Here is a 22240-nt window from a genome sequence, read left to right as displayed (position 1 = left end):
AGGTATAAGCTGCCCTCTCCAAAAGACTTAGGTGAGAAGTTGCTTCAAAATGTTATTGTGAATTCAAATTTAATTCTAAAAGAACAAAATAAATAGTGGCAAAAGTTAGGTTGCATTGTTCTTTCGAATGGGTGGACAGATGCAAAGAACCACACCCTCATCAATATTTTGGTGGCTTCAAATGGTGAGATGGTTTTCATTAAGTGAATTAATGCCTCTAACAAAGTAAAATATAGAAACTTTAAGCATGACACTAGAGGAGATTGCCTTAAAGATGGGCACAGAGAATGTAGTGCAAGTTTTCATTGGAAATGCAATAGCACACGTGATAACTATGAGATTGTTTCAAAAGAGACATTTATAACTCTGTTGGGCCCTTTGCATGACCCATTGCCTTGACTTTTTTTTGGAGGACATAGGAAAAATTGATGGGGTGAAATTGATTGTAGATGATGCCAAGAAAATAATAAAATATTTTATAATCACCCTTAGGTTCTTAGCTTGATCGAAGATCACACCAAGTAAAAGAGCTTGTCAGACTATGTGTCACAAAGTTTGCAACTAACTCCTTAATGTTGCAAAGCATTTGCACTATGCTAACACTATTGAAGCAAATTTTTGTCTCAAGCATGGATAAACTCAATATTTTCAAAGAAGGCTAATGGATAGAGAACTGTAAATATAGTTTTTATGATACTTTTGTGAAAAGAGCTACAAAGATTGTCAACGTAACTTAAAACTTCAATTTAAGTTTTAAATTGAATTCTTTATTGTCAATTTTTTAAATTGTTTTCTTTAACTATAAGTTTGTAAGTTTAATTTGTTTGTACTTGTAGATCTTAGTCTTTTGTGAGTGTTTTGTGCTTGGTGGATGGGAATCAAAATCTAATGGGATAAATTTATTAGACCATGGATATGGCCAAAGAATCCATTCAAAAATATTATAGAGGGGATAAAAATATATTTGATCTCATTTAGGAGATCAATTATCAAAAGGTAAATAATCAACTTCACCAACCCACTCATACAACAAGATACTACCTCAACCCTAAGTTTTCTTCTCCAATAGCTTCATAGATGTTAATGAGGAGGCTATGTTGTACCTCTCAACATGCATTGAGAGGATGACATCTAAGGTTGAGGTGAGGACCTCATTATTTTGAAGAACTCGTTTCTTTGACACTAGCTATCCAAGGAAGATCCACCAAGGGAACAAGTAACAAAAGTTGGAGTCTTTACTCATATCTTACAAGGTACAAATTACAACTATTACTATTGTTTATAATTTTTTTAATCTCTCTTTTACAAGTTCTTGGTGGAAAGATTAGTGTGGTTTCAAAAGCTAGCCTTCAACTTTGTAGTGCTTTTTGATGTGAGTGCAATTAAAGTTTGTTTCAGGCCACTCACAGAAATAAGCACTATTAGCTAACTCAATGATAACTTGATGATCTGTATTTTGTGCAACACAAATTCGGCTTCATATAAGAAAGGTGGAGAATACATCATGGGAGCTTATAGACCTAATATCCATATTTACCTTTATCTTATTAAAAGAAGGATAGAAAAGTGTTTTCCAAGAACTATAACATATTCACTATTTAAGTCCAGGCCTGAATTGAATGTCAGACCCAATGGTTCTGACCAAAAAAACAGCTTTCTCTATGCAAGGCTAAAGAGATAAAATATATTCACCTAAGATAGCATCATGAACAAGATCTACTGCTGCATTCCCATGGGTACCATAAAATTTGGTATAGCGCCTGCCAATGGAGATGTAAATAGAGGAACTTCCATAAATCATATTTGTAAGCAAACATTTGTATATTTGTATGCTTCATGAGAAGCTCAGTGATTAAATAATTTACCTATGATATGATTTTCCACTAGCAAATCTGACTTGAGGTGAGTCCCATGCTAATGCAAATGTAATGACCTTCTTTTCATGAGGTGGAATCAATACAGAAGCAGAAACTGCACCTCCAATTGATGAACCTGGTTCTGAAGCAGGAAAAGTTCTGTGACGAGTATTGTAATCAAAACCTCCATGCTGCAATTGAATAAAAAGACAAATATAAATTCAATTCTCACACTAGATGTTTTTAGCTACATATATTGAAAAGAAAATAATTTTCTCATCTAAATTTAGTATTAAGCAGATAAAAACCTATGATCAAAAAAACTAAATACTTTGCATATATTCTTACAGAACTTCTAAAACATGTCTTAGCTCTTTAATTAAAATGATGTATAATCAAAATGCATGAAGTATGAAAATCATTGGAAGCTAATAATCAATAACCTCGTATAACACAGATTGTAAAGACATTTGCAATGACTTGGCTTTATATCATGGTATATACTTGAATTTGAAAACAAGACTTTTATAATGGAGAAACTTAATCTCTGAATTAAAGCCAAAGGAAGAACAAGAAAAAAAATTCAGAAGTATATATGATAAAGAAACCTTATAAAAATAAGCAAATTCAAATTCTATCTTGACTATTTTTACCAGTAAAATATTTTATTGGCTTCCAAGATTGCGAAAAGACCTAGGAAATCTGATATAAATATTAGAAAAGTTTTATAAAAGACAAATAGAGCATCCAAACTCATCGTCTAAAATTTAGAATAAAAATAAAAAAATCAAACCCACAAAAAGTGCAACCTTATTCTGTATAGGTGATAAAATGCAACCAAAATCAAGCCTTCATTTCTGTGCACAATTGCTGACCAATCTAGAACATTTTGCTTCTTAATTGGGTTAACGAATTAATTGAAAAAGGTAGCTTCTACATTGTTCATTTGCATGGATGTCCTTTGCCTCTCTCAAGATATCTATAATCTGAGATCATGAAAATTAGAATGCACCACTTTTTTTTACTTTTTTTTTATTAAACAGAATATGCTACTTTTTATACAAGGAAATTCATCCATCTGTTGTGGATAAAGGAACATTAAACCGTCTATCTAGTATCGTAGAAAAAGGTACATTAGCAACAAGTAAGAATGCATCTTTTTGACCAATGTCTGAAGATCTATGTATATCCAAACTATCTTTACTGATTTCTTTCTGCAGTGATCTAGCTCCCTGTATTATATTTCTGAAAATGGTTACAATTAATTATTCATTGCCTACTTAAAGATTCCATCCCCTTCTCACTGCTTTCAAAACTACTGAACTCTTCCAAATTCAGCATCAGAATAAAGAGAGGAATTTTGCACACAAATGTAAACAAAAATCTGTTGTTTAAAAACATGATCAATTTATTCTTTTTGACTGCTTCTATAAGCAATTAAGTTTTGAACTCATTATTAGTCTTGAATTAATATATTCATGATAAAGATCAATGAAAAACATGTATGCTGCAAAGGTGGGCAAATGGGAATCGCAGAAAGCCTAAGAATTTTGTACACACATGTAAACAAAAATATGTTAGTTACCTACATGAACATTTTAACTGTTTTGACTGCTTCAATAATCCATCAAGTTTTGATCCTGTTATTCATTATTGAATTATAAATAAATGATAAAGATCAATGAAAAAGATGTATGATGCAAAGGTGGGCCAGAGTGGGAATGCAGGAAGCCTCCTCACAGTTATACAAAGACATCCTAAGAGGGTGAAGTGGAGGATTTAAGAACATCTGGTATTTAGCATACTAGAAGAAATTCTTCACCTGAGGGTAATGAAAACTATCAGAATTTTGTACATGCATCTAAAGTTAAAGTTAAACTAGCAAAAACTTTGGAGATTAGAATGATATATACAAACTCAAAATTTTATCAGCTTGCAAACAAACTTATTCAATCTACCCCTTTAGCAATTCGGAATTCATTTGCAGAATAAATAATAGGAACATCAGGAAGTGTCGAGTATAAAGCAAAGTTGTTGAAATTATTAACATCTATAATTGATTTGTTTGTGAAAAACTTGTTGGAATTGCTAGAACTCATTTTTTTGGCCTACAATTAAATAAAAAGCACAGTTTTAGCTCCATTTCAAACTCTATAAATAAAAGTTTAGAAAGCAATAAAAATGTGATCTATAATAAAAAATTAAGCATTAAGGAAAACTGACCTCTTTCATTTCAAGCCACATATCTTTAGCTGAGAAATCCACATTGTTTCCAGAAAGTGAAAAGCAGGGGCATAAAGATACTTTAACATCACTTGTTTGCTGAGCTGCTATAGCAAATGTTACTGGAGGTTTACCTTTTGCCGTCCTACAAAAAAGCAATACCAAAGCACAAAAGCAGATAAGAAATGCAATAGAAAGAATCTGAAAATGACCCAGGTATAAAAGAATAGTTCCCCTATGTAAGCTCAAAGTAATATGTATTCTCTTCAAGAGGAGAGCATGGGAACTTGCTCGTGATGGAGAAGAACTCCTTGCACACCATCATCCGTCCTGATATCAGAGACATCCATGGCATTAACAATACAATATAATTCTACATGCTACGGCATTACAGAATGATAAAATTGTATAGAAGTCCACATCCATATATAACAGGGAGAAAGGGAGGAGCAAGTAGCAACTCACATCATTGAAGAATTAACATGACCACCAGAAAGCTCAGATTTTCCACCTACAGAATTCTGCGCATAATGGACAATGCTACAATTTCTCAATCTAAAAGTTTAAAATCAAAGTTCAAAATATTTTCCTACAAGTTCTTTAACAAATCCCCCAAAGTTTAGCACCTCAGACAAGCACATTGTTTTTTAGTACTAGAGATAAGAGAACTCACAGTCCAAGTGAAAAGTAAGCTAACATTTGCAGTGCTCTTCCCTATATTTGTCAGCTGAACAGCAATGTATAAACCACCAATAAAAAAATGAATTTCAAATTAAGATGGGTGGGTGTTTTGATTCAATGAAACTGCTATACTTTCATATTATGATAGGAATGGATAATCTCTCACCGTGTAAGTGAATACAGCTACAGGTAAACTACTCTCTTTATAATTGTGAGGAATAAAAGGAGAAATCTGTTGGCATGAGATTTTTAGCTCTGGATCTGGCTCACCTGTTTTTTCGCATATAAGAAAGTTAAGAGACACATAAATTCAAAAGAAACTTACTTCCAGTAAATAGGTCAAATAACACTCCAGATGAAATTACCATCATATACAGTCCAGGCCCGTGGAAACAGTGCATGGTAAGTAGAATGTTGTCCATCTAAGTTCCAATCCCAAGATCTTATTCCCAAACAATTATCTTGCCTGGAAAATAAATAAATAAAAACTCAGCATAACTTCAATATGATGCATAAACACACATTTCAACTCCTCTTTATAGCAATAAAGAATCACAAATTCATATTCTGCAGATTAATTCTATGCTAATCCCACTCCATACAAATAGACAAAACAAAAAAGTAAATGTTTCTTCTTACTTGAGTTCTTCTGGGCATCCTGGATACAACACTGATGCATATTTTTTCTCCCCTTCACGAGAAATAAAAACCTGCATCAGAATACCATGAAATTAACAAAATGAACAAAATATTGAGTATTTTCTCCAGTCCAGCGTAAGTTACAAGACCAACATATCCAATCAAGCTTCATGAAGTCAGTAACATTATAGTCTCTTTATGTAACATCTTTAACAAGGAAATTTCAACACTCCTCTACGCCCTGTATGTAACAGTACTTGACAACAGAAAAAAATGCCATGAAGAAAATAACAAGAGGGCCTACCTGATAAATTTTCATCGATTCAGTAGAAACCCGCATCAGATTAAATAGTCAAGGAAACCCCAACATATATATGTCTAATCATGAATATGTTCCTTAATTATAAAGCTCATAAAAGAAGACATCAAGCATCAGTAGTATACTCTTATGTTTTAACTACATAGAACAATTCTCAAAATAGCACATTGACAACTACATTGGGATTAAAACTAAGTTGCTGGGTTCATGGATTTTAGGCCCCTAACACGGACCGGATCTGCGTGGGTCCGGGTTCATGCTGGGTCCATGCCTGATCAGGCCAGGGTTCACCCCAGGGACCCTGGGTTCCCTGTGGGACGAACCCAGGGTCCTTGGGTTGAATCCTGGCCAGACCCAAGCGGACCTAGGCGGCCAGGTGGGTTAAGTCACATCAAAGTGACTTTTAACATTAAAAAATTAATTTTTTTTGCCTTCTTAAAGCAAAAAACCCTAATACATTGATATATATTATACGGCATATAAGTATATGACATAATATGATATTATTGAAATTCTGAACTATCAATTGAATTGGCATTTGGCATTGATCAATGATGAAGTAGCATACTATTAAATGTATTTAGATTTGTAATTTTGTATATATATATATATATATATATATTTTGCCCGAACCCACGAAGCCTGTTTGCATCATCGAACCCACTCCTGAACCTGAACCGGTAACTTAGGATTAAAATAATGAACAAACAAGAAAAAAGAATTTAAGGATTTTTAACATCCCCCATATGACAAAATTTCACAACCCAAAAACTGTTAGGATGTCCATTTTGCTTACATATTTCAAATATACTAGATGTAGTTGACGATGTCTTATCTTTATTCATAGATATACACTTTCTTCCTTCTTGTCATGCCCCACCAAAATTAAGAACAGACCTCAATCGGCCTTAGTCATAAATGAAAACTCCTTGATGATTAAATAAAGAATGGCCAACCAAGAGATTAAATAATAAATAGTGGGAAGCATTTAAATGCGACTGACCCAGGGCAGTAATATAAGACAGATTGTAGGTTTTAGGCAATAAATAAAGAAGGGACGACTAGAATAAAAAAAGATTAAGATAGTGAAGTAGGGCTTGCCTGATCAATTAACCGCCAATAACACATAACAGACCAAATAAATATTTATTTATAGCAAATGATTGGCCGGCCAGCATAGTAATTAGCAATTAACTTTGAAGAAACACATTAACACATAACAGACCAAATAAACATTTATTTATAGCAAATGATTGGCCAGCCAGCATAGTAGTCAGAAATTGACTTTGAAGAGACACATTGTTTGGTGAAAGGAGATGTCTATTCATCTTCCTTGAAGGATATTTAAGGAGAAGTATCAATTAAAGGAAGAAGAGGAAAATCAACAAAAAGAAAAATGGAATGAAATATTCTAGGATCTAACAGCAGATATAATCAGAGATAAATCTTAAAAGCAGTAAATAATGAGCAGCAACAATAATATATTAAAAGCAGCAAACATCTTAAATAGGAGACAGCGAATTAAATAATGCAACAATCAATTACTACACAGCCATAGTATATAGGCATCGAACCAAGGAGCAGAAGTACTTATCCAAAAGAGCAGAGACAAGCATCCCAAGAAGGAAGCAGTATTAATTCAGATCTGTCTAAATTGCAACAGCAGTCTAAAAATATATATAACCTGCAATAATTCTATATTCTACAAGAATAGTGGTATGAAACAATAGAATCAATAATCATTGTGTGATAATGTGAAATGCATATAGCCTGTCAAGCAATCATGTGGAAGAGAGGAGGAAATGCAAGGAAGGGGAGCCGATATGAGATCACCATCTAAGTAGACAACCCCATGCTAGATGTCCAATGTGCCTACCACTTGGGGCCAAGAGGGTAAGTGTCCACTCTTGCGCTTAGATAGGAGGATTTTCAGGTGCCCTATTGCAATTTCCTTTCCAAACTCTACAATGGTTGATTGCTGGAGAAATCACAAGTCATAAAAGGATGAATAAGCGGACATGAATAGGGAGGGAAGATACAAGTAACCCACTAGCTAGACCACGCCATGATAGATATCCAATGTGCCTGCCACTTGAGGCCAAGGGGGATGATATATCCACTCTTGGGCTTAGTGTGAGGATTGCTTCACGCCAACCTATCGTTCTCCCACATTCAAACCTATTGTGATGAATATAGATGTGACTTGACTTATCTAATGTGTGACTTGACTTATCTAATGAATTATGATGATTATACATAATTATACTCATATGTATGGTTACTCACCCTAATAGAAATAATTGGTCTTGTTAATTATTTTTCAAATATCATCTAACATGGTTGCAGAATCTCAACTAGTTTTACCTAGATAAAGGCATTTTATTGGTAAAGGTATGATCCCTAACTATCTTACATTACTTATTTCAACAGAATTTGTGATTTTAGGGCAAGATTCCGGGTCCTCCCAGAAGGGGGCATTACAATCACTATCAAAGCATTTGATCCTGCCAGCCTGCAAGGTAAAGATAAATCAATGGATGCATTCTAGTCAATGAGAAGGGATCTATTAACTCAGTCCACAAATATGACGATGACTAAATGACAATGGCAAGATAATATGAGAGATTGTTGAAAATGACAATACATGTATTTGCATGTATGCTTTGTGTTTGCATATATTTATGTGTATGCTCTGTGTTTGGTTCATACCTGATGTGTTTCCAATATGTCTATGATTATTTTATGCTTAACAATTTTGAAAAAGCCCGGTATAAGATCTCTTGACGCTTATATTGTCGAACAGAAATAATAGCAAGGCACTAGTCAAAGGACAATAGTCTTGAAATAATGTAAAGAGCAGTTTGTAATAACATCCTCTAAGGCACACTTGTGACAAGTTTACAAGACATGTCCCAAAAAACATTCTTGACATCAAAATAAACATAGTTATTACACACTGTCCACAACATCTTTTCTATTCTCTACGTGATATAGCCTCTATACAATTTTGACAAAATAATCTCACCAATTGTCATAAGGTCTCTTAACCAGTGACTTAGTCATAATCATCCCACAACTTATGGAGCAAGAACCCTAGACATCTTTGTACACCAATCATGAACAGCGCATAATACACTTCATTCTGAAAGATCTTCCATTTTTAACTCTAAACAATACCTATCCACATAATGAAACATACAAAGATCATGTTCAAAATTGAAACAAGTTTTTTAGAGTACAGACCCAGATTGCACACAGTGATCTGTCACTATTAAACAATCAAACTCACAACATTACACCTCTCAAACAATTGTATTAAGGTGCAACTATCACCCAAACAATTAGGATTCAATAAACATATTCCAAACATCATGAGGTTTCTATTTTTGGCAGGGGTTTTGCAGCTCAATTCGATGACTATTTTTGGCAATGTAGTTCAATACCTTGGCCTCAGCTCAGTGTAGGCAGTTGTCAGTATTTGAAGAAACGCATATTTTAACGACTTAGGCTTACATGTATTTTATTCAAACTTGGACGACTTAGATAAGGGAAATATTATTTTTATCCAAGTCTATTTGGCGAAATATTTCACCTTCATTTTGGGACGCCAAAATGCAATTTCAATAATGTTATTTTATAAGCCTTTAATTTATCCAAAAAATGCGACTAAGGGAAGTCATGACTTAGACACCATATGCCAAGGGGGTGAAATGAAATGCCAATGCCAAATTAAGATGAAATGAAATTGCATTTGGTTTGGGCGCCATCTGGAGTGAATTTGAATTTGAATTTGGCCTGGTAAGAGGTTATAAATAAAGGCCTTGGGCTCTCATTTTGAGCATTATTGGTTGAAAATTTTGTACACTTGAGGAAATATACGAAATCAGGGCTTCAACCACAATGTGTGAGTATGATACTCTCCTAATTAAGGGAAGGCTCCTCCTATCTATCTAATACTAAAACTAAAATAGGATGGAACAACAGTCTTTCTTCTTTTTTCAAGAAAGCCAATATCATTTGCTCTCCACAGAAAAGTGATAGCAATTTAATGCAAAACAGCAGTAAAAACTTTTTGAAATGAAATGAAAGAAAGGAAATGAAGTTTCCTGAAAGCTCAAAGACTTCCGTCACTTCCTTCGGGACGGGACAGCAATATCAAGCTCAAAGTCTTGAATATGTGAAGTCCTATCTACCGTTTTCTATGCTAATGATATCAAGAACAAATTATAGCAGCACAAAGTCTGAAATATCTTATTCCCTTCTACACAAAACAGTAAGAACTAGTATGAGCTCAAAGACTCACAACTATTTCTTATCACAAAATCTTTTTCTAATTTCTTTCAAGAACAAGTGTAAGCACAAAGTCTTACAGCTCTTCCTAGAAGAATGTTTACTCTAATTTATATTAACCTCTAATACTTGCAACACAAAGACTGCAAATCAAATTCGATTAAGCTCTCTAAGAAACACTTGCAAAAAAGATAATATGGAACACAAACTCAAGAATATAGCACAAAGACTCAAAACTTGAGCAATCTTCTTCTATTCCTTTCAATTCTTCAATTTACACATAAAAGCTCAAAGAATTCTTTACTGCAAATTTGGTAGAGTTTTTGCTTACTTTATAAAAGATAAAATTACAATAGACCCCCTCAACTATTTATATGAGAGGAGTCATGAGAAAAAGTTGGGAGGATCCTAACTAACTTGAGAAATTCTCTCAACCACCAAGATTTATTCAATAACTAACTATGACTTATTCAAAGTTACAAGTCCTATTTTAGATTGACTTGTAACTTCTCCACTTGTAATTGCAAAAGTGCAAGTAATGATTTGACTTGCAATTTACAAAATGTTTTTACAAGTAAACATGTCAAAAGAAAAACTACAACTAAGAGATTACAATTCTGAAAAATGCAACTAAGTGTTGAAAAACACTTAGGTTGTAGCATGTGAAGACATGAATCCTTTGAAGTTCTGGATGATCATTTGCAGCTCATCAGGATTCGGTTCATGGGTATTCTTTGCCACGATCATGGTTTTCACAATAACATCACTGCAACGAAGGATTGTGGCATTATTCTTCTCAAAGCAAGACTGAATATCCTGCAAGAAGACTTGATAGGCAACCAAAGCTTGAATAGATGTAGCTGAAAATGATTCACTCCTCCACTCGTTGATGAATCTTCAACTGTAGATATGAGAGAACCCTTTCTTCTGATAATAATTCCCCATTGTGATCCTGTTAAAGCCCAAAAGTGCACCCGAAAACTAAGTCCTTAAAACTCAGCACTTTGGGATAACATGGGAACAATCACGAGTTTGTGGGTAAACTACTGGGATGATTGGACCTTCCGATAGGCCGGTTCCTAATAATGATGGATCACCTATTCTGATGAAACTTTGGGAAAAGAGTTTTTTGTTGGAAAAGGGAGAAGGTAAAAAATAAAGATGGAAAGAAAACTAACAACTTAAGTAAAGTGATACACCATGATCTGAAAAAATGACAGAATTTTTTTTTAAAAGCACCTGTTTTACTCAAAAGCAACTCTGATTTATATCACAAAAAATTGAAAAGAAAAATGGCTTTCTAAAACAAGTAACTGATAAATCACAATGCATAACCTATGATTCATGCATGAGACAGAAATTCCAAAAGGTTATTTAATCAATAACACAATATAAAAATGACTCTCAATCACACATCAAATAATAAACTCAGAAATATAAGGTATAAACTGAAGGATTTATTGAATTTTCTTTGAAGAAACTGTAAATGTGAGTTACAAGAAGAATTCTCTGCCAAGCCTGAGAATAATAATCTACAACCCCCTGGAAATGAAAACCCTTTTTCCTTTTATACAAAAAGGCCTTCCAAAGGGAAGGATAAGATGACTCTAAGTCAACTGAAAGTGAACTGGAGTGATCTCCAACTCAAAAGATCCCAAAATCCGAGCAAAGAAGGAAAACAACCAAAAAAGGCTTCAAATTTTGCATAAATGTGTGAAATCTGGCCCAAACTCTTGGTCAATTGAAGGTTGACCCATGTGACACACAAAATCAAGCTTCAACTACTGGAGAACTGGCACAAACCCATGTATAACTGCACCTTAAGCCCAAATCCGACCCCAAACTCATGAGATAACTCCATCCTCTTTGAGTTCAATATTTTTCTTCCATATGCATATTGGGAATAAATATTTAAGACACAATTATAATAAATACTAATTGGATTTATAATTCATCCAATTAGAATGTTCATTTTACAATTTTCAATGTGTCTATGGGTGAAAAGTATTGAATTCAAAAAGAGCTACAAAGATGCAAAAATAATAATTTCCTCATAAGGATATGATGATAGGAAATTTCTTTTTATATGTAAAACTAATTAATTTTAATAACTAGTTATTATGTTAATGTTGCTAGAAGTTTATTTTAGTCAACATTGATATAATAATTAATTATTAAAATTAATTACATCTTTGATTTTTTAATAAGTCTTTTGAAAGACTTAAGGGTTTTAAAGCCTCCGCACGGCTAGGCATGACATCTCATAAGTGGGAGTCTAGGGACTCGACCACTATGCATTACTTCCATTGTTAAAAACAAAATGCAATCCCATAAAAATGGGAAAAGGCGAGACAAGGAAATATAGGTGACAGTAAAACCTAAGTCTTCTCATTCATCCTTGCATTTTATCAACATTGTAGAAGAATTCCGCCGCACTGCTAGGGTTTGAACAGGGAGATGCGAATGCAAACTGCGAGCTGACTCTCCTCCTTTGGCAATCGTCCACGGCTTCAACCGGTTTGTTCCAATTTCGAATTTGTAGTGATTTCTTTATAAACCGTGGCATTCTTTCAGTTGCGAAATCGGAAAAAGGTATTTTCGAGATGCACTTTTTAAAGAAATCTCTGCGATTTTTTGTCATTTTCTGTCTTAATGTAATGAGATCCTCTGTTAAGGCTTACGAACACTCATTTTTTCCATCACGGTTACAAGTGTTAATAGGCTCTTATTGAAATAGAAACCTTCCTTCCTCTTTATACCAGTTGTGTATGTGACTAAAACATGGTGCTTCTTTCTTAGAAATCGATATAGAACTCCCATAGCAAAATGAAGCTTCCGTAGGAAATCAATAGAATCAGCCTCCCTTATTGAGCAATCGACCACTTTAATGGAATTTTGTTCAAATGCCTTGTTGATAGCTTGGGAATCAATACCCCAGTTTTCTTGTTCATTTTTTGCATTGCAAGTTCAATACGGTTGTTATGACCGTGTTATTTGAAAGGGAATACACATCTTCTTCTATCTGTATGCATGATCCAACAAATATATGCTCTGTGACCTTTGTGTATCTCATGCCAAGAGAATGACTATAAGACAGCTCTCCTTCAGCTCGCTTAAGTGCATTTATACATTCATCAACAGGAAAACTACCGTATGTCCATTCTACTTCATCTATAGACTCTTCCTCAGTAAATAAAGCAACAATTTTATCTGATGGTTGAACAGGCATCAGCTTGCTTGATGAACTCATCTATGTGTTTGAAGCAGGAGCTTCATTACTTGTGAAGCTTGCCAGAGTTTTCCATCCCTTTGGCTGACGAAACTTTGAAGAATACAAGACAAACCCGACCTGTCCATTTATCCCATTTTCCGGATGAAGACTTGGTGTCAGCTTATTCTTGTCCCCTGTAACAACTGGAACTCTACCACGATTATATGTTGCTTCTGAATTCTTTGTCAAAGGAAACCATTGAATTGGAAAAGGGAATGTAGGCCTTTCCAGCACCATAGGGACCAAGCATATCAAAACACTCTCTTCTGAACAGTCATATAGATTATATGAGCTGGGCTCAACCCTTATGGGAGCCTCATTTAATCCCACTCATACATGAAATCTAAAATCTGCAGTTTTTATTTAACCTGTTTCCGCACATTAAACAAACACAATTAGAAAAACATTGATTCTCCAATGCAATGAGAATGATCTTTCCTTTCTGTTTTCTTTGATGCTTATTTTTCTGTCAAAAAGGATCGTGATTGAATAGTATAAATGCATTAGCATGGTTAGCAGATAATCAACCATTGCTTGGATCCCTTGGATCTAACACATGCTTCTTTTTCACTTTTTTCAGGAACAGGAGACAATTGGAGGCTAAAAGACATTGGGGATGCAGTCCTACACCAGCAGAAACAGACTTATGCCAGCCATATACCCCCAGGCGATGGTTGGTTCCCTTCTCATCTTTTCCTATGCATTTGTATTATTTAGTTTTGCATTTCTTCTTTGCATAGGAAAATAATGATCACTCTCACAGTCTTGTGTGAGAAAAACATTTATTCAGTAGATTACTTTCTCTTAATCTTTCCAATTGTATAAAAATGAAATATTATAAATTGAAAACAATTGAAAGATCTGGAATTTTCTTTATGTAATTGTAACCTTTTGCTTGGCACTTAAATTTTCCACTAAATTGCAATCAATATGAAAATTCAGTAACAATTTTGGCGACTTCTGCTTCATGTCTGCCTGCTAGTCATATGGAAACCAATAGCCTAAATAGTCGATTGGGCGAACAGAGTCATTCTTAGACCTTCAGTAGTAAGAAAACCTCTAGAAAACTCAAAATTTACAACCTGACAGCAAAACAGAACAGCAAACTAGAAAGCTAGGGTGGTTTAAGCAAAAACCACAAATGTGCAAAAGCACTTCTTGGAAAGAAAAGAACAACTCTGAATAAGCAAGAAGCCTCCAAGAACAGAACTGATCCTTTAAAAGGAAACAATTAAAATTTTTTTCTCATGTATGACTATAAAGGTTTCATGAACAAATCATGTCCCTTTCAAGAGTCGTTTTTAGAACTTTAGAAAACAAAAGAACCTTTTAACTATTCCCCCTTTTTCTGTTCATCAATGAAGCTCATTAGTGTAATTATAAGGTTTCAAAATAACAACCCTGTCCCTTAAATAATTCTTCGTTGATACTTCATATCTCTGAATCTATTCAGATCCAGTGTTTCTGCCGCATGATTATTCTGGTGACAAGGCGAAGCCTGACATCAACAATTCATCGGATTGCTCATTTAGCAGAAACCTGAATCTGAATGGTTTTAGGGGTAAAAGTAGCAAATTTTTCAACACAATCTAAAGGCTTTTTGCTGAAACAGAAACAACAACCGAAAAACAGAAAGCAGAGAAAAGATGTGCAAAGCACTTATTAGCAAAAACCTGGATCAAAGGCATGCTTTGAGATGAATCCCATTGGCTGGGATTGGTAGGATTTCCCCATCCATCTTTGAGAGCTGGAACGCATTATGCTCTTTACATTCCATGATCATGAAAGGGCCAGTCCAAATATTGTCAAACTTGGTATGGCGTCCTGTTGTGACCTTTTTCACACATCGCCCCATTGCAAATGGGGACCCTCTCTTTTCCTGCTTTCTAGGATTTTGTTAGTATCCTGTGACCTTTTGCTGTAGTTTCACCAAGCCTTGTCCAATTCAGAGCATTCCAGGCCCTGACAATTGAAAGTTAGTTTTTGCAAGTTATGTGATTCCGAAGTGTGAACACCACCAGAGTGCTTAGAGAGGCCAAAGGACGAAGATCGCAATTAATTTGGACGAATTTGGAAAACTTTCTATTTTTAGAAAGTTTGCTTTTTTGCTTTTTCCTATTTTTTAGGAAGTTTCGTTTTTGGCCTTTTTAGCCCGATCCCCGGTATGGCTATTTTTAGAAAGTTTTCCCTATTTTTTAGGGATGTCTTCTTTTTGCTTTTTCGAAAGGGGAACATAGGGTTTACACTTGTAATACTGACCTGCCTCGACCGGAACTTGAAAATTTCAAGTTTTGACCTAAAAAAGCTGAATCCCTAGATTTTAGGCTTTTTGCTTTTTCGAGATGCAAACCTAGGGTTTACACTTGTACTACTGACCAGCTTCGACCGGAACTCGAAAATTCCAAGTTTCGACCTAAAAAGCTGAATCCCTAGATTTTAGGCTTTTTGCTTTTTCGGGATGCAAACCTAGGGTTTACACTTGTACTACTGACCAGCTTCGACCGGAACTCGAAAATTCCAAGTTTTGATCTAAAAAGTTGAATCCTTAGATTTTAGGCTTTTTGCTTTTTCAGATGATCCACCTAAGCACGGATTTCAAATTTCAAGTTAATCCGGTTAAATTAGATTAAACTGTGAAATTTTGAAATTTCTTTGAAAATTCTTCTAAGTCTGGCTAACAAGGGTTTTGAAGTGTTTCTGCAGGTTCAAACCCCATCACGAAGGTTGAAGAGGCCATGAAGGAGCCTTGCATGAAGTCCGCCATGCCTTAGGAGGCTGTGTGGGTGCTCTCATCAAAGTCCGCCATGCCTTAGGGAGGCCATGTGGGTGCCTTGCCTGAAGTCCGCCCAACCATGAAGAGGCCAAGGCTTGAAGTTCGCCCAAGCAAGAAGAGGGGCCATGAAGGAGGTAACTCCAAAGTTCGCCCAAGCAAGAAGAGGGGCCATGAGGGAGCAACCTCCAAAGTCCACCCAAGCAAGAAGAGGGGCCATGAAGGAGGTAACTCCAAAGTCCACCCAAGCAAGAAGAGGGGCCATGAAGGAGGTAACTCCAAGGTCCACCCAAGCAAGAAGAGGAGTCATGAAAGACGTAACTCCAAGGTCCGCCCAAGCAAGAAGAGGGGCCATGAGGGAGCAACCTCCAAAGTCTGCCCAACCATGAAGAGGCCAAGGCTTGAAGTCCGCCCAAGGAGGAAGGAGACCATGAAGGTGTCAAGGCCCAAGCCCGCCAAAGGTAAAGGAGCCATCAAGGAGGTCATGTGGGTGCTAGGCCCAAAGTCCGCCCCACCTAGAGAGACCATGGAGGAGTCAACACCAAAGTCCGCCAAGGTGAAGGAGACCTTGAAGGTGCTAAGGCTAAAGTCTGCCAAGGTGAAGAGGTCATGTGGGAGCAAGGGTCAAAGTCTGCCCCAATGCCTTAGCCAAAGATTTCGCCATAATGGAGGCCAGGGAGGAGCTCTAGCCAAAGTCCGCCATACCTTGGAGGAAAATATCTAAAAGTGCGCCAAAATTGAAGTAAATTGGAAATTCAAAATTCAAAATTTCACCAAGGCATTGAAAAGTCAGAAACGATCAATATGATGTCATAAAAAACTTATCTAAAATTTCGAATTCGAAGACCAAAATAGAAAGTTTTTCAAAATGGAATATTGGAAGATTAATAAGGATTTCGAACTCCAAAGCCAGAATAGAAAGTTTCTAAAAAGAAAATTCATGGATTGTCAGATATTTTCCAACCTCAACCAAAATAGAAAGTTTCCAGAGAAGAATATTGGAGGATTAATTAATATTTCGAACTTATAAACCAAAATAGAAACTTTTGGAAGATATTTTCAAAATTGGAAACATGGCGAAAAAACTTTCTGAAAGAACTGGAGATGAAATTAGAAGTATTATCTTAAAGATTTCTACTTGAGAATTTGACCTTGCTTACAAATACTTCATTTTAACTTCATTATTGCATCAAAGAGTTCGAAATTACTAAAGGAAAGCTTGGTGAAAGTTCAGTTCGAAGAACATTTGGACAAGGATTTTGACATTTTTTGGAAGCTGGATAATCGCTTTAGACCAGATTTTTTGTGGATTTTTGAAAAATAATCAAGCGCGAGAAGATTATAAAACCTTCGTAAAATTTTCTGAATATTTTCGAGAGGATTTCTAGCCCTGTTTCTGCACATTCTAAGGTAAAATCCAATTCAAAATGCAGATTTAATGGATTTTTCTGAATATTTTCAAGAACTCGAGAAATATTTTTTCAAAATTTTTTTGAAAAAAAAATAAAATATATTTTTTTGGCTAAGTATGAAAATTTTCGAAAGTTTTAACACTTGATGGTGACTTCAACCAGCCTGAAGGCTGAGGGTCTGGAGGTGCAAATTCAATTTTTTTTTGGCTAAGTATGAAATTTTTTTGAAAGTTTTAACACTTGATGGTGACTTCAACCAGCCTCAAGGCTGAGGGTCTTGAGGTGAAAATTCAATTTTTGTGGCTAAGTATGAGAGTGAAAAATGGAAAATTTTCCAAGACTTACCCATTTCACGGCCCCGTAGTTTTTTTTGAAATTTTGCAGAAATTTTCTAACTTAAAGTTTTCATCATTCATCTGCAGGTTTTAAGCACCATGAAGTTCCAGGTAGATAAAGATGCTCCTGTAGAGTCGATGATGACTTCCAAGTGGAAGAACATCAGCGACACCAACCTCGGACACATCAATCTGAGGGAGTTTAAGAAGCGAATGTTTGGTCTGGACAACCTTGTGCCTACCACCATTGCGCGAAAAATGATGAAAAGTGGTATCGTGCACGCTGCCGACTTCCTCCCCACCATGCAGTGCAATGAACTAGTAGTTGAATGTGCCAAACACTACAATCCCATCAGTAAGGATATTGTTGCACCTGATGGAAGAGTGTTGGCGAATGTCAACGATGAGGCCATCAGAGAGGCCTTCAAGATCCCTGAGTACCACAACACAGTATATATGACCAAGGACAAAGCTGACAGTCTGTACCATGATCACCTGGAAGAATATGATGCCATAGTTAATCATTCCTGGCTAGACAAGCCGAGGAAGGGCGCCTCCAAACTCCAGAGAAAGAGCCTAGTGCGAGCATACTTCAAGGAGGACATTGGGGACATGATTGTCTTGCTCAATAGAATAATAGTAAATCCTCAGGGAGCTCCATTCGAACCCTGGATGTATTATTTCATTAATGAAATAATCAATGGAGTAAAAATGACAGACTGGGCTCGTATGATCAGCGACAGCCTAGACAGTTAGCTAAGGAATCTGGAGGCAAATAGGACTTTCTTCATGAGTTCTTACTTGTTCTATTCTTTAGCCAGGACCTACAGGTACAGAGGTCTCACTTGTAGAGGAGAAGTTCCATTTCAAAAGGTTGAATGATGCCTTCCTGATGCACATTACCCGGACCATTCAATGTGGCCTGCACCAGAGGCTCTCTCAAGAGTCTATGGACTTCATCGGTCGGTTCAGGTGTTGGTACATTCAATATCCAAAGTTCACTTACCTCCGAATTCAGGGATTCTCTGGTCCTCCATACAAGCTTCCAGCTTACCCTACCAACCGAGTGGTGTTGCTCGAGGTTGTGAGACAATTGGAGGAGTATATAGTGATTCAAAGGGATAAGCAGAAGAAGGCAGGGACGTCCTCACTTACAATTGGCAATGGGTTGGAAACATGTCCATCATCACAGGCTGCAACTACTGCTGAGAAAGAACTGGCCCGGTATCCCTTCTACCAATACAAGGCAAGAAAAGATTTTGATCCATTCCATAGGATAAAGAAGATCGAAGGGACAACGTTTGAGCACAGACTGGACTGGAAGACTACTAGGCTAATGCAGCCGATAGTTTCGAGATCCGGAAGAGGTTCTGGTCAAGAATTCCTTTAAGTATGGTTAGAGCAACGAAAGTATTCAAAGTTGCCGATCAAGTAGAAGAAAGCCTAGAACTTCAGCAGCCGGGTTTTGAGAAGATGAAGAATGAACCTTTAGTCTTGATAGATTGGACAGAGGGAGAAAAATCAGATCTAGCAGACCTCATGATGTCGGTGGTTGAGTACTCAAGGTGGTGGGCGTCTAAAAAGACAAAACAGTTGAAGGCCAAATGTGTGGTTCTAACTTATGAATTAATGGGAGTAGATGATACTCTGTCCGTCCACCCTTGTACCTCCGCCGGTGATGCTCGGAATCCAAATAGTGTTGGATCTCGAAAGAGCAAGGAGTTGGGTGGAAGCTCCACAAAGTGCACAGGGAAAAGGGTTGTAGTTGAGAGAAGAGAATCCAGCGAAAGTCACTCCATCCTGAGTGCTGCTTCCATTGCGCCTGATTAGGGTACAATTGGGGAACAAGAGATGAACATCTATGTGAGTGATGATGAAGTAAGAGTGCTTTCCCAACCAGTTGAGGAAGTGGTGGAGAAGGTCTTTCGAACTCTAGACAGGGGGCAGGATGAAGCCCCTATAATCTTCTTGGATGGCATACCAGCGAACCCAAGAGAAGCAGACGATGAGTTTGATTGGAACACTGTAGAGCAATCAACCATTCTTGATTGGCTGAGAGCAAAGATAAAGGCCAAGGTTCCCAAGGATGTCCCCTCAACCGAGGAGGTTACCGCAGCATTCCTGGAGAAGGTGAATGAACCCACCATAGCTAAACCACCCAAACCAGCCAGGAAGTTCTCCCTGATTCAGAGAGACAGTGCCGGATTCAGGACAGTCCAGATAGCAGTGCCCAAAGAAGGGAAGACTAGGGACAATGTCACCGCAGATGACTACAAGATTACCACCATAGAGATGGGTAGGCCTACCTAGGACCAGGAGATCCAATATTTTGACGACTCTTGTAATGTTCTAAAGACAAGGCTGGCTCATGAGAAAGAAAAGAGGAAGAAAGTGGAAGAAGAGAACCAGCAGTGGAGGAAGTATGTTCTCCATCTTACCAGCCCGCTCAACCATGAAGTCCCAGCTACTCCACCACAGCCTCTTCAGCAGGGATCAATGAAGGACTATGATGAGATAAAGGGATCATACACTCAAGAAAAGGAGTAGATTTCAGACACTGTGATACATGCTGACACCTTGGTAGAAAACTTAGTATCAGCACATGAGGCAACTTCTTTGTTGATTGATCGTATCCAGGATCTATCATCCAATTGGGAAGAAGTGGATGAAATTCAAAATGAAATACTCCCTCACCTGAAGGTTATCCGAGGCATGTCAAAGAAGAGCTTAGTGGATGCAGGCATCATACAGACAGGAGACGGGTACGACTTTGGCACGTGGTACTATGCTCTGGTCACTCGGATTGAGGTTTTGAAGAAATCCGAGACCAAGTGTTTTGAGATAGAGGCAAGGGTTAGAGAGATCCTGGGCAAGGTATTCCGTGTGGCGTTAGAGATCTGGCAGAAGGAAAGCCTAAGGGAGAAGTATTTACAAGCAAAGAACCTGAGAGCCAAGATTCAGACAAGCTTCTTCCGAGATTCAGGGATGATTAACAAAGGCGATCTTTCGAAGATTGCAAACTTCCTCTCCATCAATGACAACTTCCTCACCCAAGCAATGGAATGGGAAGGCATCCTTGCCACATGCGCCGACGATGTGGATCTCATCGACTTCCAAATTGGCGGTTTGCCAAGTGTCACCATGGAGGAGGTCAAGCTCGTGGTGTCCAGATACGTTGAATCTCTGAAAGAGGAAAGTGGCCACTCACCTCAGTAAAATTAGCAGCTGCGCCACTTGTCACTCTTTCATTTTCTTGAACTGATAGTATTTCGGGAAACCCTAATTAGGGTTTAGGACTTTCAATCTTGGCCCTTGATCACTGTTTGATCTCGGCCATTCATTTATTTTTGAGAAACTATATAAGGTTGCCTCCTCTCATTTGAAAAGGGTGAGGTTTTTGATGTATTGTTGCTTAAGGTCATTTCTAGATAATATATTGCATGTGCGCTGCTTTGTAATCTCTATTATTTGAATGATTTGCATGGTTTCAATTGCCTCAACACTTAGTTTGAAATAATTTAGATTTGCCTTCATTGTTGTTAATTTGAATGAAGGATTTGATAAGTATCAATTGATGGTGTATTTCCGCTCATACTTTTGGTAAATGGATGATTTCCATTCTACCGTGCAAAGTTAGTCTGAGCCCATCCCCTGTGCATCCCAACATCTCGATCATAAGCACAACCCATTGAAGATTGCACCAGCCTTGTGTAGTTGTCCCTAGTGTGGCGAAGCAAGGTTTGGTTTCTCAAAAGCATCCACTTGATACCGTCTCCAGAATTCGTAGGATTAGATTAGCCTTCCTGAACCCTATCTCTTTTTCCCTTTCTTTTGAAAATCTAAATCCCAGAAAATCCCCCCCCAAAAAAAAGAAGAGCCAAAATTGCTAAATTCATCTAAGTCCAGCAGTTCAAGAATACTTGTCAAACGTAAGTCCCCCTTGAAAATTTCAGCATACACTACCCAAGAAGCTATTCCACTAAAGTCGCTTGTTCGCACATATAGACCTTGGAATCAGTAGTGATTTTTCAGGAGAGGATAGAATACCTTCGGGTATCCTATCCTAATGTTTGGTAGATGATAAAACAGACACCAACACGTCCTAGTCTGCTTTTAAGAACATCCCACTTAAAAACCACATCTCCTTCCTCGAAACTTCTGAAATTTGCTTTCTTGTCAAAGGTTCTTTTGATCTGAAGTTGACGATACTTCATTGTCCTATAGGACTCTTCTCTTTCTTCCTCAAGTTGAAGCAACTGTGTATATCTTTGTTGCAAAGGGTCTCCTTCAAATAAAATAAGTTGGTTAACAAGGTCAAGTGCTGGAAACTCAGTAGAAACAGACAGTCTTGCTTCTTTTCCATATACTAGCATGTAAGGAGAATTTCCTATAATCTGTTTGGGAGTAATTCTATCAAACCATAGGGCAGATTTAAGCTTAGAAT

General features: G+C 36.9%; 1 protein-coding gene across 5 annotated transcripts in view; it reads right to left on the bottom strand.

Moving 5' to 3' along the window:
• LOC131072213 (uncharacterized) overlaps positions 1-22240 on the bottom strand; it is a 241343-nt gene that overhangs the window by 114124 nt on the left and 104979 nt on the right. For all 5 annotated transcript variants that reach the window (XM_058008301.2, XM_058008305.2, XM_058008302.2 and 2 more), the window contains 9 exons: positions 5400-5470; positions 5126-5226; positions 4927-5030; positions 4753-4806; positions 4545-4600; positions 4371-4409; positions 4080-4224; positions 1866-2047; positions 1693-1760 (listed from right to left, as the gene is read on the bottom strand). In XM_058008301.2, coding sequence (XP_057864284.2) covers positions 1693-1760; positions 1866-2047; positions 4080-4224; positions 4371-4409; positions 4545-4600; positions 4753-4806; positions 4927-5030; positions 5126-5226; positions 5400-5470 — 820 coding nt within the window. The remainder of the gene's footprint in view (positions 1-1692; positions 1761-1865; positions 2048-4079; positions 4225-4370; positions 4410-4544; positions 4601-4752; positions 4807-4926; positions 5031-5125; positions 5227-5399; positions 5471-22240) is intronic.

This window comes from Cryptomeria japonica, chromosome 6 (assembly GCF_030272615.1).
Source record: "Cryptomeria japonica chromosome 6, Sugi_1.0, whole genome shotgun sequence".
In the NCBI taxonomy this organism is placed as follows: domain Eukaryota; kingdom Viridiplantae; phylum Streptophyta; class Pinopsida; order Cupressales; family Cupressaceae; genus Cryptomeria; species Cryptomeria japonica.
This window is presented reverse-complemented; position numbering and strand designations above follow the sequence as displayed.